General features: G+C 27.9%; 1 protein-coding gene across 1 annotated transcript; it reads left to right on the top strand.

Moving 5' to 3' along the window:
- The first annotated feature begins 1996 nt into the window (after positions 1 to 1996).
- Positions 1997 to 5299, top strand: LOC112726768 ((+)-neomenthol dehydrogenase). The gene is made up of 5 exons (XM_025776289.3): positions 1997 to 2165; positions 3333 to 3573; positions 4196 to 4270; positions 4356 to 4532; positions 4790 to 5299. The coding sequence occupies exons 1-5, from the start codon at positions 2146 to 2148 to the stop codon at positions 5165 to 5167; spliced, it is 891 nt and encodes a 296-aa protein (XP_025632074.1). The 5' UTR covers positions 1997 to 2145; the 3' UTR covers positions 5168 to 5299.
- The last annotated feature ends 10849 nt before the right edge of the window (positions 5300 to 16148 follow it).

Here is a 16148-nt window from a genome sequence, read left to right as displayed (position 1 = left end):
TTTGTTGATAAATACAGAACATATGTTGCATACTTGCGTGTCAGTGATGGACATTATTTGAAACTGTATCAACCCACCAAATATTGGTACATAATTTCTGTATAAAATATTGCTCACCCTTTTCGAAATGTGACTTTGTATGTTATCACAAAGACCATTTTGCAACTCTACAAAACTCATGGTGCATGAAATAGCAAACGATAACGGACATTCACAAACAAAAGTCACTTCTTCGTGTGTGTTTCGTATAATCTTACCGTTATAATACACTCGCAAATTTACAATACCTTCCATAACCACAACCTCACCTAACCCGACTTTTTTGGCACAACTAATTGTCAAAAAAACTCACAACTCTAAACTATATACAAGAAAGAGTAAGAGGAGAGGTGCGGAAGGATGAAGCTGTGAAACGTATTTATAGGCAAGGCTCTCGATTAAAATATTGTTATCAATGCAAAACGCAACCTGCATTTTGAGCCATTCAAGAAAAGCCTTCTGCCACTCCTAAAACACAACTTGCATTTTGTTGCCTTCAAAAAAGGCTTTCTGACTCCCTCAAAACACAACCTATATTTGTGGGCTTCGAAAAAAAATTTAAAAAAGTCTTCCCAAAAATGCAATCTACATTTGGCTATAAACAAAATAAAAAAAAAACTCAAAACGCAGCTAGCTTTTAGTGAATTTCAAAAACAAAAAAAATTTTACAAACTCAAAACGCAGGTTACAATTTATATCTGACACCATAGCAGTGAATATTTTTACCAAGTAAAAGTATATGGAACTAAGAGGTTACCAGCCAAAAACTAAACAAAACCACATTAATTTATATTAATAATTAATTAATTTTAAATTTTTTAAATTCAAATTTTAAAAAATTTAAAATTGATTAGGTAAACCTAATTAAAACCTATAAAAATCTTCCTCTTCTCTCTCACATTAACCTACCTACCTCCAACAATTACACACACACAGACCTCTCTCTCACCGTCAGACCCTCTCCGCCTCCCCACCGTAACCGTGCTGCGCAACACATCGATGGATCTCACTTCCAAGTCTGTGGCTTTCAGGTAAGGGATGAGAGTGGGAACGTTGTTCATGGATGTGTTCAAACATTCTATTTCAAACCACTTACTCGCATAGCACGCGGGCTCATTCATTCCAAACGGGTAAGGGATCTCAAATTCTCCACACATGAAATCACACTTCGGTGAGATTGTGATTTGTGTAGATTCCGAGAAGCATAGAAATGTTAGTATGATGTCAAACGCAAGTTGAAGAAACATTGCATGTGTTATAGCAAAAGAATGCGTCCTGGAGTGATATTCTTCAGATCTTCTTGATGACGATGGGGAATGCGCATTTCGTTCTCCTATAGTTTAGTGGATATTTATGTTACTTCGTTTGCTCTCTGCGTTTTGGGATATTAGGTGCTGTTTTGATGATTATAGAGACTGCAAACTACACACTTGATTTTAGCCAAAATGAGTTCTTGAATAATTACAGAAATATAAAAAAAAAACATTCATTTAATATGAAAAAAAAAACATCCTAATACTTAACAAAAGAAATATCCAATTATATTTTAGCAAAAATAATTAAATATCTATAAAATTTAAAAAAAAATATGAAATTCTTAAAGAAATAGAGACATTCACATTTATGATACAAAAAATTTCGAAAAATATATAAAAGAACATCCATTTAGTATGAAAAAGAAATATTCTGATACTTAGCAGAAGAAACATCCATATATATTAACTCGTAGAGATTTTGAATTCACCCAAAGATATTTAGCTGAATTTTTACTAATACCCTTTTGGTTCCTAACATTCTTCTTTTACCAAACGTTTATTTCATGGTGTTACACCATGCCTTTTTTTCCATTTGGAAAAAAATGAGCCATAGAATGTGGCCCGTCTGTTTATAAATATCTGCTATATATTTTATATTATTTAAAGTTTTATAAGATGGACGAGATTAATCTCCAAAGTCTATATATACACACACTAAAAAAAATAAACTCAGCTAGCTTTATGAGAAATTATCATTGAAAAATGGCTCAATATTAAAATATCATTTTTTCATTCATTCTAAAGAGAAGTTAAGCTAATAATATAAGCCTTGTTCAGTTTCAAACTGAAGATGGAAGAAGCTCCACAAAGGTGAAGTACACCACCTTCTTCAAACTTTCAATAACATAGTTTATATATATAAAGGTATAGGTATATATGATTGCTTTATGTTTCTTATTTTATCCATTATCCATTATCCTTTAACTATTTTGCAACAAAAAATTGCTAGGTAGTATCTCCTAATTACAATTAGATTACAATGCTTTTCGCTTTTTTTTTTCCCTTTAAACTTGCTAGGTTTAGCTTCTTATTGCAGTGAATTATTTTTTTTTCTTGCATATTACATGTTTGATGAATTGTTTTGTATTATAAATCTATTTTGTTTTTTTTGGTATTATTTTTTTGCATATTACAGGTTTGATGAATTATTTTGCATTTTATTATATTTTCTTTTAGTATTTGATATTGCAATTTATTGTACAATTATTATTAGGAAAAAAAAGAATAGATTCTATTAAAGACTATTGTAAAAAAATTAAATTAAGACAAAGATAAATATAGAAAGTACTATGTCTAATGATTCTAAGTTGATGAAATGAATATGAAAAATTTAAAAGAAAAAAAAGAAAGTGATAACTGATTATGACTGATAAAAACTTAAAAAAAAAAAAATTATTGCTATTGGTGAGAACTCAAGAAAAAATTACAAAAATAAAAAATTAGTTATAAGTATTTTATTTATACCTACAAACACCTATATTGACTGATGAACTTGAATAACAACAAATATTATATTTAAAAAAATTTCTCAAACATAGAATAACACCCTTTTTTTTGTTATTACAACTATGTGTTGTTTTTTATATTGCAATTAAGTATTTTATATTTTTCATTATATTCTATTACAATTAATTTAGTGAAAATACACCTGTGATAGTTTATGGACAAAAATACTAATATATTTCTATAATCAAAAAAATAAAAAGAGAAAATAGAATAAGAATTATAGGTAGAAAATAAGAGTTATAGATTTTTTTTATTTGTTTTATTTTAAATATATTACTTTTAGGACTTTTATTTTCACAATCTTAAAAAAATATTAAAAAACAAAATACAGAAATTAAATGAGAATATAAAATATTTTTACAAATTAAATAAATACTTATTTTTATTTTTTTTTCAGTTTTTATTTTTTATAAAATTCTAAGAATAAAAAAAAATACTGAAAGGTAGATTGTGATTTGAGTTGATAAGCAGGTATGCAGTTGTGACTGGAGCAAATAAAGGAATTGGAATAGAAATAGTAAGGCAATTGGCTTCAAATGGAGTGAAGGTTGTGTTGACTTCAAGAGATGAGAAGAGAGGCCTTCATGCTTTGGAAACCCTCAAAGATCTCTCTGATTTTGTGTTCTTTCACCAGCTTGATGTTGCTGATCCTGCAAGTGTTGCTTCTCTTGCACATTTCATCAAATCCAAATTTGGCAAACTTGATATTCTGGTAACAATTTCGCTACCCTACCTTTCACCACTTATAGTAAATATCATCAGTATTTTCTTAATAACCAACACGCGTTTTTTTTAATTAAAAGTTGAATTACGTTAGTTTTATAATTTTGTCAAATTTTTAATTAGGTCTCTACATTTTTTTTGTCAATTGGATTCATACATTATTTTTAATTTTATAATCAGATTCTTTTTATTATAAAAAATATTAAAATTAACTGAATATTTCTCTACAAATTAAAAATTTTAAAATTAAGAATATAGCATATATTTTTTGAAAAATTATTTTATTAATTTTAATATTTTTGACTAACAGAAAAACTTAATTGTAAATTTAACAAAAAAAGACTAACAGAATAAATAAACCTAAATTAAAACATAATCCAAATACAATATTAATTAAGAGTGTTTGGCATACGAATAATGTTATTGTTTTGGGTAAAATGGGGAAATAAATTTGATAGCTCTTTATTGTGGTGTAACTTGGGGGAAAAAAAGGAATATTCAACTGTATATTGGTAAACTTAGGTCATTCCCTTAATTAATATACTAATTATATTGGATTACTTCTCAAGGTTCTCATTTTGACGATGACTTGCAAGTGTTGCATTTTGTAGGTTAACAATGCAGGGATTAATGGACTTGTAATTACAGACAACGATTTAATCCCTTCAGTAATAGGGAGACCCCAGGTAAGCATCTCTAGGCAGGGATAAATATTTTATCTTCTAATATATAATGCTTACTAATTATGATTGACCTGTTCTTAATCTTCAGGATTTATCTGAAGAAGAACTAGAAAAAGCAAGGATTGAAACATATGAATTAGGCGAAGAATGTTTGCAAATAAATTATTACGGTTCTAAAAGAACGACTGAATCTCTTCTTCCCCTCCTCCAGTTATCTGATTCACCAACAATTGTGAACGTGTCATCTTCCTTGGGAATATTAGAGGTAAGGTATATTAGAATTTATTAAGAGAAATTTTTTTTGGTGAAGAATAGAATTGTTATTAAAAATGGGTTTTGACAATTATTTAACTGCAAGAAATATGTCTTAGAGAAATTTTATTTTTTGATTGACAAGTGACTATAAAAAAACAGTAAACAACCATTTTTACAATTAATAGTAGTAAAAAAATATTTCACTAAATTAATTTTTTTTTTTTTACAAATAATGACCATAAAAATACTTATTTATTTTAAACACAGCGTATATCAAACAAATGGGGCAAAGGGGTGTTAAGTGATGCCGAAAACCTTACTGAAGAGAGAGTCGATGTGGTGTTAAAGGAGTTTATGAAAGATTTCAAAGAAGGGTCATTAAAAGACAAAGGCTGGCCTACGGCTTTTGGTGCCTACACTCTGTCCAAAGCTGCTATGAATGCCTATACAAGAATTCTTGCCAAAATGTTTCCTACTTTTTGCATCAATTGTCTTTGTCCTGGTTATATTAAGACTGATATCACTGCAAATACTGGCTTTTATACGGTGGAAGAAGGTGCTGCTAATGTTGTGAGATTAGCATTACTTCCAAATGGTAGTCCTTCTGGTCTTTTTTATAACAGGAGTGAAGTGCATTCCTATTAAGTCGTATAATATTCTGCATAGATGATCATTACTTCTCGTTCAAGACTTTCGACATGTAATAATTTACTCTTATGTGACACTGGGTAATGTTTATTTCGTTAACAAAGTAATAAATTATGATGTATTTTGCAATTTATAGAATCTAGTAAATAGATATGCACCTCTATGGATGACTAAGGTTTTTTTTTTTTTTTTAAATTGAGCAAATATTTTTTTATAAATTAGGATTGTGATGACAAACAATTAGGATGTTAGAAACTTAGAATTTTTTTTTTTTTTTAGTCAGAAAGAATTTATTTTAGTCATTTCTTTTGTCGTTTAAATTAAACATGAGACTTGCGCACTTTTTAAAATCTATTCATTATAACAAAAAACAGAAGAGAGAGATTTATTTTCTAGCTTTCAATATTGTTCTTGTGTCTATCATCCTGGAACAAAAATCAAACAAAACCTAAATTTTAAATTATAAATTCTCTTGATCAATCTTCAAATACGATCATCATAAGGTATACACATAATATAAGCAAATAAAATATGCAGCTTTAAATAATAAAAAATTTGTGTGCAGATATTTTCTTACCCTCCACATATATATATATATATATATATATATATATATATATATATATATATATATATATATATATATATATATATATATATATATAATGGGAATTAGACGGGATTTTTTACTATTTCTAAAACTTAGATCCAAGATCTTTCAATTAAAATGTAAAATAATTATCATCTTCATTAATCTAACTGTTGTTACTATTACACACATCTATCTATTTTATTATATAAAAATTGAGTTTTTATACTTAATGATAAAGTTACCGTGACATACTTCTAAGAGTGTTTTCTAATTTATTTTTTTTAATTCATTAAATACAATTCATTACGATGGTTTAATTATATCAATTAATTAATTTGATTAGATATTTAAGTATCACATAATTTAATATTATGTATATCAATTAATTGAATATAATTGTTAGAATATAATTAGGATCAATTAAATTAATTAGCATTATTTAACATATTTGAATATTTATTATAGGATATTACGTCTTTATTATTTCGATTCTCTTATCACCTATAAATACACTTCTATATTGTATCATTCTACACAACTTGAATACTCACAAACATTTTTCTTATTGCTTCCTCTCTCCTTTCTAAAATGGTATTAGAGGCATAGTATCCTTCTTGAGAATGATACGTTGATTTTCTTATGATGAAATCACCGTACTTTTCATACTTTTATAATAATTCTAGATATTATTATAAATTTTTAGATATTCTTGAGGAGGATTTTCATAAACTTTTGTTAATTTCAAATAATATTATAAAATTATAGATATTTTTATCTTATTGTTCTTAAATTATACATTATATCGTGTATATGAAGAGTTTCATCTTTTTTAAAATAAATATGATATTATATACTTTTTTAGATACAAAGGAAAGTTGAAGTGAATAACAAAATTGATTATATAATAAGATACAAATTTTTAGAATTTCTAGCACAATTGACAAATTTTTAGTTTCAAAATAAATTTTTACTCTATTTTTTATCTTTTATTTGATTTTTTTATAATTTTTTCTTGATTTTTTAATTAATTATGATTGTAATAATTCACCACAAACTTGTGTTTTGTAGAGAAAATTTATCAATCATAAAATACAGAAGGCATAACCAAAAAATTTAAAAAATGTTGATTAATCACAAAATTAAAAAAATATGAATGATGCTTTAATTATGTTGTAAAATATAAATTGGGGCTATTTAAAGTTAGTTTTTTACCATTAATGTTAACTTAAATTATAATAAGATAAAAAGTAAAAATTGTATATGATAATTTAATTTAATTATTTATACTACTAAAAGTATTCTTTATTATATCCCATTCATTTTTATTCTTTATTAAAATGACGATTTTAATACGAAAAAAAAACGTTAAGGACGATTCTAAATCGAAAATTAGAAGAGGAACGGTTTCGATTCTGGCGTAAAACTTTTGGGACTAAAACCATATTTAACCCTTTTTTAAATTAGTAATATAATTATTGTGATATTTGCTTTGCTCAGTAATATTTTTTAATTTATTTAATCTGATTAATCATCTCTTTCTTATTTTATGCTAATTTAACTAATTAAAGTTAATAAATTTTAGTTATTTTAATTCTTGTCACTTTTTTATTTTAATAATGTATTTTAATTAATGTATTAATACAATTTTAATATTTATATGTCATTAATAATAATAATAATCTCATTTTAAAGTGACGTTTTATCCCTCAATTTATATGTAATATGTCTAATTGTAGAAAATTTAGCATTTCTTTATACGATTAGATTAGACATATTTATATTCAATTTATTTGATTACTTAATTAGAATTAATTATATTAAAAGATTAGATTAAGATTATAATAGACTAATTATATTGTTATTAATTAATTATATTAAAAACTAAGATTATGATAGATTATCATTATTTTATTATTTTTTATTTTGATATTAATCTAGATATTTAGTTTTTTTTATTATTATTTTTATTCTCTTATTCTATGTATTTATTCTCATAAATCTTGCTAAATTAAATAAGGTACTTTATATCTTCGTTTATTCCTCTTTTATACATAAAATTTATTAAATTATTTCTCTTCCATCTAATAATTTTGTTTCTCTTCTATTTATATTTATTTTTTTTAATATTTTATTGATTCTTATTTTTCTAAATTTTACTTTAATTTATGTATTTATTCTTATTATTACACCTAACATTTTTTATTTATGTGTAATATACATTCTTATATATATTATAGAAATATGATTTGATTCCATTAACTTGCCAATTTTTTTTAAAAAAATCTAAAGCTAAAGCACAAAAATATATTTATAGATATTTTACTTTTTTAACTGAAAAATTTAATATTTTTTGTCATATTTGTTGAAATTCTAAGTTAAATATGAACATTGATTTTTGAAATAGAATAAATACATTTTAAATTTTTTGCATCTAAAAATAATATTCTATCAATGTTAGAATTATTTAGATAAATAAGTAATAGTGAATATAGAATTATTTAGGGTGGATAGAACTAAGTACATTTTTTTATTGAAAATATGAATTTAAAAATATTATATTCAATTCTTAATAGTCAACTTCTCATTGAACCATTGTCTGTTCAAAAGATTTAAAAAAAAATGAAATAATTTTAGGTATATAATTTTTGTAAAAATTTAATTAATTCAAGATATTTTTTGTCGTTGATTAAAAAAGTAAATTAAAATGATAATTTAATATTTTTATACTCTTAAAATATTATTTATTTATTTTTCTTGCATTCTTTATCATCCAATGATCATATTAATATAATTTAATTCAATAAAATTATTTATCATCATTTGATTGAATAAAAATTCTATTTTATATGAACATTATTTTAGGATTTCTCAACCTCAACATTATTCATGTTAAATCATTAAAAAATATAACTGAGAGAACGGAAGCGTCCCTTCATTTGAGAGCATGATTGAGATCAGAGAATTTGACTTTTTGTGGTTCTTTTATCTTCGTTAACCAAAACTTTCTGTATTTCTGATAGGGCTGAATCACAACTCCACTATGAGAAAAGAGCTACAGAGACGAGTTTGATGTGTTAAAGACCAAAATTCTGAAGTCATTATTTATATTTGAGTATGACACTCATTAAACCCTAAAACTCAAATAAAATAGTATCTATGGTTTTAATCTCATTTATCCAAATTAAAAGTAATAATGAGTTATTTAATTCAACATTTATGACAATAAATGAGATCACCGTTATATATGTCATTTAATGTGAAATTACTTAATTTACGATTATAATTAATATATATTGTCCATAAATATATTAAAAAATAATAATTTTCTAACAATCTTTCACTTGGGCTATACATATATATTTTTCTGAGCTTATAAATTTTATGTGCACATTTGAATGTTATTTCTCTGATTACTTTAATAATCTAATCTATCTCATATATTAGTTATGAAATTACCGCAACTTTTATCACATTAGTGTTGCAACGAAACCACGATGATCGCAATACTAAAATACTCAACCACATAGATCAAATTTGGATGAGAAAATTTAGAAATTACATGCAAAAATGATCTCATGCGTGCTTATTTTCAACTGGTCCAACTTGAATAAAAAATTTCTTTTATTCGATGACAGACTCAGCTGAAACTGCAACGGCAATGCTCGGACTCATAGCGACAATGACTAAGTGATGAGTCTGTGGAAGAAGAAGAGAAGAATTTAATAGACTTACAATGAGAGGGGGAGAGAGAGAGGGGGGAATTTACCTAGAGAAAAGGGATTCGATAGGAGAAAGGTGACGACGGGCTCAACAACGACGATAACAGGATAAGCAGTGATGGCGACAGAGCTGTGAAGGAAGATGAGAGCTGTGAAAGAGTAGGCGGCGATGGGCTCAGCAACAACGATGACGGGAGCTATGAGGTTTTTTTGTGAAGAAGCCGAGAAAAAGAAGACTTTGAGTGAGGATGACTGGGTTTCTCTTGCATGGCTATAGGATATGGATTGAAGCTTTGAATCATTGAATCTATGATGTGAGGCAAATCCTAATTCCTAAAAAGTGTTTATATGTATACATCCAGGGTGGATACACTGATAAAGAAACAATAGGATAAACAAGACAAGAATTGAAATTGAATAAAAAAAGATAAATTATACTTGAAATAGAAACAAAAAGGATAGATTGAAATTGAGTACAAAGAGAATCACTCTACTTTCTACCTTATTTTTCTTGACGCAACAAGAAAGGGACTCCTTAACCTAACTTGTCAATGCCATAGTTTGGGAATTGAATCGAAGGGACTCCTCAACCTTCTACTCAATTCCCCGATGCAACAAGAGATGGACTCCTCAACCTCAATTGTCCACACCATGGTTTCATCACAAAACCAAAAAAGGGGTTTTGAACCTCTAAATCATTCTATACTACGACTACAATAGCTAAGGAGGTATTTATAACCTCTTATTAGGTTAAAATAAAGAAAACCCTAAAGTCCATACACATAAGGCCCAATCTAGTAATTAAATAAACAAAATCCAAATACTTTAAATTAAAACATTCTAAAAATGTAAACTAATATCTTCTAAATAACACTTGAACTCTTCATATCACGAACATTTGAAGCGCGTATCATTCTCCTCCTCTTCAAAAAAGATTCGTCCTCGAATCTTGTAGGTGAAAAAAACAATATATGAAAAGTACAATAATTACAAAGAAGATACTTTTTTTCTTTTTATTTTTTTCTTTTTTTTTGTATTTTTTTCTTTTTCTTTTTTTTTTTTTTTGCACTTTATGCTTTTTTTTTATTTTTTTAAACAATAATAAAATACATACAAACAGAAAATAAGAACACAAGAACTTAAAAAAATATGCGACAGACACTAGACTCTCTTTTTTTTATGATAAAAGAAGAACATATATAGATTAATAAGAATTAATCTAATACTTGAATTTTGATACCAAATGATAAAGAAATAAAAGATAAACAAAAAGATAAAGATTCAAACTGAATAAAAAAGATACATTGAAATTGAAATAAAAATAAAAAGGATAGATTGAAATTGAGTATAAAGAGAATCACTCTACTTTCTACCCAATTTCTTGATGCAACAAGAAAGGGACTCCTCAACCTAACTTGTCAACGCCGTAGTTTGGGAATTGAATCGAAGGGACTTCTCAACCTTCTACTCAATTCTCCGATGCAACAAGAGAGGGACTCCTCAACCTCAATTGTCCACGCCATGGTTTTATCACGAAACCAAAAAAGGGAATTTTGAAACCTCTAAATCATTTTATACTACGACTACAATAGCTAACGAGGTTGGTTAAAACAAAGAAAACCCTAAAACCCATACACATAAGGCCCACTCTAGTAATTAAATAAACAAAATCAAAATACATTAAATTAAAACATTCTAAAAATGTAATCTAATATCTTCTAAATAACACTTGAACTCTTCATATCACGAACATTTGAAGCGCGTATCATACACCCTAAACCTGATCATGTCCTGTCCTCAACAAAATCTGCCCCGACTCGGGTCAAGTTATTACCCTCTCCAACCGGGTATTCGGGTACTCTTGCCAAATTTAACCACATATTAATGCTCCATTTATTAAGGGTTTACCGCTAGTCAATGGATTGCTACATACACAAGGCGAGATTCTAACTCCTAATAGTTGTTTAAGCGGACGAGTGAGATGATCACTCAACAAACTCAAATTGATTAAGACAGATACTAATTATTTTTAATATTTTAATATTAAAAATCCTGAGAGTTTGATTTTAATTATAACTTTGTAAAATATTTATAATAATAATTATTATATATATTTTATTAAATTTTTTAATAAAATTGTTTATATAATTTTATGTATTATCTCGTACAAGATATGGAAATATACACTAGTTTAATAAATAAAAAGAGGATTAATAGACACATTAATACCTATTAATCCAGCGGTAAATATAATGGAAATGGAAATTTTTGTTTATAGCAAGATTAAAATGAATAATAACCTTCCCTTGCTTCAGTCAGATTCCACGGACTTTGTGACTGATGGTATACAATCTACCTTGTATCGCACTACCTGCATCTCATATAATGCACATAACAAAAGCTGAATCAAATAAAAAATGCTTCATCATAATAATATGTAAAAGAATGCTTCATCATAATAATATGTGAATGCTTCTATCTTAAACCAAATTTGCATTCATGAAAATAACTCGATCAAAATCTTAGCAAAACTATCTGAATAATATGTCATGTGTCACCAAAAAATTTTACAGGTATGGATGCTGTATGGATGCTGTAAAACATAAATTCATCAATGTGCCTTTCATCATTTACTAAATGTACTATTTTTATACTTGATAGGGAAAAAATTAGAATTTATACTAAAAAAGTCTATATTGATAAGTGTTACATAACACACTGGCTCATTGTGCCTTTTTAAGATACACACATTATTTTCATTACCATGTTGCCTCATGCATATGGAAGGAAAAAAAGTGCATGACCCATGTAATGATGACATTAACAATTCATAAATGAATACATATACACAATGAGAAATCAATATATTTAGTTAATAACTTTTATTCAAATATCAAAACATATACATATAATCTGGTAAGACAAATTTGCGAATCCTCTATATGGTAATTAATTAGGAAAATTAGACTTTATTAGTGACAAATGATGAACAACTGAGAGCCATGAGTAAAATAATACTATAGCTAAAAAAATACACAATGGTTAAATATTGGAGTAAGATTAGAAAAAATAATAAAGATCATAATTCTATAAGCTACATAGAAAAAGATTATATAGATTATAATTTGATTTCACTTTTAATAATTAAGCCTGCTTGTTGTTGCTGCTAGTTGGGGTAGCAGCAATGTTACTATTATCTCGCTTTGAAGAAACATAAGTTATTGTTGATTTGTGGTGTAGAAGCAAAATTGGAGGTTCCATTGTTCTTCAACAATTTGAAGGAAGAAATTAGTGGTTTCTTCTTGCTAACTGAAGGTAAAGCTTCTTGATCATAGCTTAAACCCTACTAAAATAACCAATATTAAATCAATGTTATGATTTTAATTCATAAACAATCAAAACAGAAAACAAAAGAAGAAGATTAAATTTACATGAAACTTTTTCCATAGACAACAGAGATGGAGGCAAACAAAACAGATATAAAGAATAGTCGAAAGTAATTTATGTATTGAATATTTGGGAACTTACTATATAGTCAATGCAATTACCCCTTAATTATTGAAGATATATTCAATCATCATATCTTAGCATCACTTGCTGGCTGTTGCAAACAGTTCTTCCTCAAACTCATTTACATCCATAGTTCAAATGTCTTTGTAAATTCGGGTGTTAACCAATCTCAACTATTTTAGCTAATGAATAAAAAACTTATAAGAATAAAATCTGAATCGAAAAATAATAAAAAAAGCTGAAAATAGCAAAATAAAAAAATAATAGTGATGACTTAGATTCTGCAGTAACTTCTTGAAAAAAGGAAAAGAAAAAAAAAATCAGAACCAAGAATTGAGCAAATATTTACTATATGTGTATCACAAATACTTTTTTTAGTATCCAACAATAATTGAGCAACACAAATCAAAATCACAAATAAAAACGTGTATATGATTAATCATAAACAATCATATATGAAATAAATTAAACTGTTAGCTGAACCAACATTGACTATTTGTAATAATCATTAAAAGGTAATTGTCAAGATTATCATCATCATAATAATAATGATGAAAAACTAAAAAAAAAAGAATTGGTATAACAATAAAAGAACAAAACAATATCTTTGAAAAGCTTACAACTAATTTATTTGAGAAGGATTAATTTCAAAAGTATGAGTTCCTTTCTCTCAGTAGCTACTACTGTAAAACTCGATTAATTAATAACTAATTAACTCCTAAATTAATATTTATTCTAGAAAATTAGAAAATAGAATTTTATAGTTTAATGTGATAGAGAAAATTAAAATAATAATTTTAACACTTATTTTAAAGAATATGACTTAAGATTGGGCCAAATGGACCGAACCGAACAAATCGAGTCCGTATTGGGCCCAAGGCCCAACCCAAGCCACCTATACCCATGAGCTTTAGCTCATTTCTCTTCCATTCACACCTGAAACATGCTGGAAACAGTTTTGGGGAGGAAGAAACAAGAACACCAAACCTAACTCTCACTTGATCTTTAAACTCTTATAACTTTTGATCCGGAGTTCCGATCGTCACACTGTTTGTGATCACGCGTTTGCTGTGACGAGCTCTACAAAGTCCAGAATATAATTAGATAATAAAGTCACGTTTTCTTCCTCAATTTTTTCTTCCAAATTTCGAAATTCAATGTGTAATTATGTTGAACTTTGTATGATTTTGGTTTCTCGTAGATAACGTATAATGTAACGTAAAAACTTAGGCTAGGTGACCGTAGGATAAGTTAGATTGTGTGAACTTGTTGTGATTTAGTAATTCTTGTTGTGTATCTTGAGCTTATGATGAGAATGTGGTAAATTATTGGTTGTTGATGAGGTTTGATAATGATTATAAGAAATGATAATGATATATTGGTGTATGATGAATAAATGTATGATTATGAATTATTGGATTAAACTTGATAGAAGTGGATATTGATATGTTGAGAGAGGGGTGAGAAGGGTATGAAAATGCTTTGGATGGATCCTGGTGTTGTTTTGGGTTGAGAAACCTTGGTTTGAAAATGAAATATTGGAAAATAGAGGTTTTGAATATTTTTGGGAAAAATAGATTTTTAACGAACTTTGGCAGACTATAACTTGAGCCTCAGATTCTGAATTTAAATGAAATCTATTTCAAACTAAAGATACTTTCAAGTGATTTAAAATGGTATAAATTTTGTGGAAATCAGATTTTTGTAGAGGAAATTATAAATGTCGGAAGTTAGGTGTATAAAACTGATTTTTAATGACTTAACAGCTTTTGAAGAAAAGGAAGTGTCGCGTACGTGATCTGCACGCACGACGCGAGCTATGCTCACTGTTTTGTAATCTCGCATACGCGGAACCTAATTTCTAAAAGCTCGCGTATGTGAGATTACGCACGTGTGGACCCTGTTTTAGCAAAAATAAATTTTTGTGTTTTAAATTTTAAATTTCAACCTCTAAACCTCTATTTTCATTCTTTTAACCTTAGATCATGGTAGTAAGCCTAGTAATAAGATGAAGCTTGGACGGGGATTATAACTTGGGGATGAAGTAAGTTTGAAAAATGACGAATTAAGAATGAAAAGTGCGAAGGTGTGACTGAATTGAAGGGTGAATGTTGAGACTGGCAATGACTGGGTATGGCCAGAATGGTCGAGATGGCAATGTTTGGGTGCGAACCCGCTTGCGCGTTAACTTGAAAATGTATTCGGATAGCAAGTTGAGGACGGAGGATTTTCTCTCTTGTCGTGATTGGAATGTGGAGAAGGTGGAAAGGCACTCTCCTTTATATCGTTTCCCCCACAAGTTTTTCTCTGGTTGTAAGGTAGAAAGACACACTCCTTCGATGTGGAAAGATACTCTCCTTCGTGAAACTTCCAAGAAAAGGTGGAAAGGCACTCTCCTTCATTAAAGTTCCTCTTGAGGATGCGTAACCTAGAGACAAATGTCTGAGTTAGCTATCAAATGTGTCGGGTTCTGGCAAAGTAACCGACACATAAGCTCACGGCCAGTAGGATAGACATTCATCATATGCATAAGTTTGCTTTGTTTGATTATGCATTAATTGGGATTGCCTAAGTGATTATAATATGCTATTTGTTGTATTTGCTATCTATATTACTTGTATTCTACCTGTGTTTGCCATTGTCTACTTGTTTATCTTTGTAACTTCACCGGAGATGGAGAACGGAGGAAAGGCAGAGAGATTTAGGGTTTTAATTAAGTTTTAGTTAGATTTAAGGAATTGATTAAGTTTAGAAAGCCTTAGAGAACCACCCTGATTCATGGTTTCTGTTTTTGTTCTTTAAGTTTTATAATCTTGGTGTCGGCGTTCTAGGATTGCCTCTGGCATTCCTAGGACCTTATATCTTATGTACATGGCACCTTTACATGCTGAGAACCCCCGATTCTCATTTCATATGAATATTTTTGGTTTTCAGATGCAGGTCAGGCAGCACCTCGCTGAGGCATGCTGGAGGTTTTTGATAGCGGAGATCCTTGTCTTTGGGGTTTTATTTTGGATATATGTATATATGTATACTTTTATCTCCACTGCTTGTGTATTTGATGTATTAACTTCCTCTTAGAGGCTATTTTGGAGAAACAGATTATGTAACTCTGTATTTTAGGCTTATTTTGGGTTCTCTTGTGTGTGTGTGTGTG

Source organism: Arachis hypogaea, chromosome 12 (genome assembly GCF_003086295.3).
Source record: "Arachis hypogaea cultivar Tifrunner chromosome 12, arahy.Tifrunner.gnm2.J5K5, whole genome shotgun sequence".
In the NCBI taxonomy this organism is placed as follows: Eukaryota; Viridiplantae; Streptophyta; class Magnoliopsida; order Fabales; family Fabaceae; genus Arachis; species Arachis hypogaea.
Note: the sequence above shows the minus strand (reverse complement) of the source record. Positions and strands in the feature narration are given on the sequence as shown.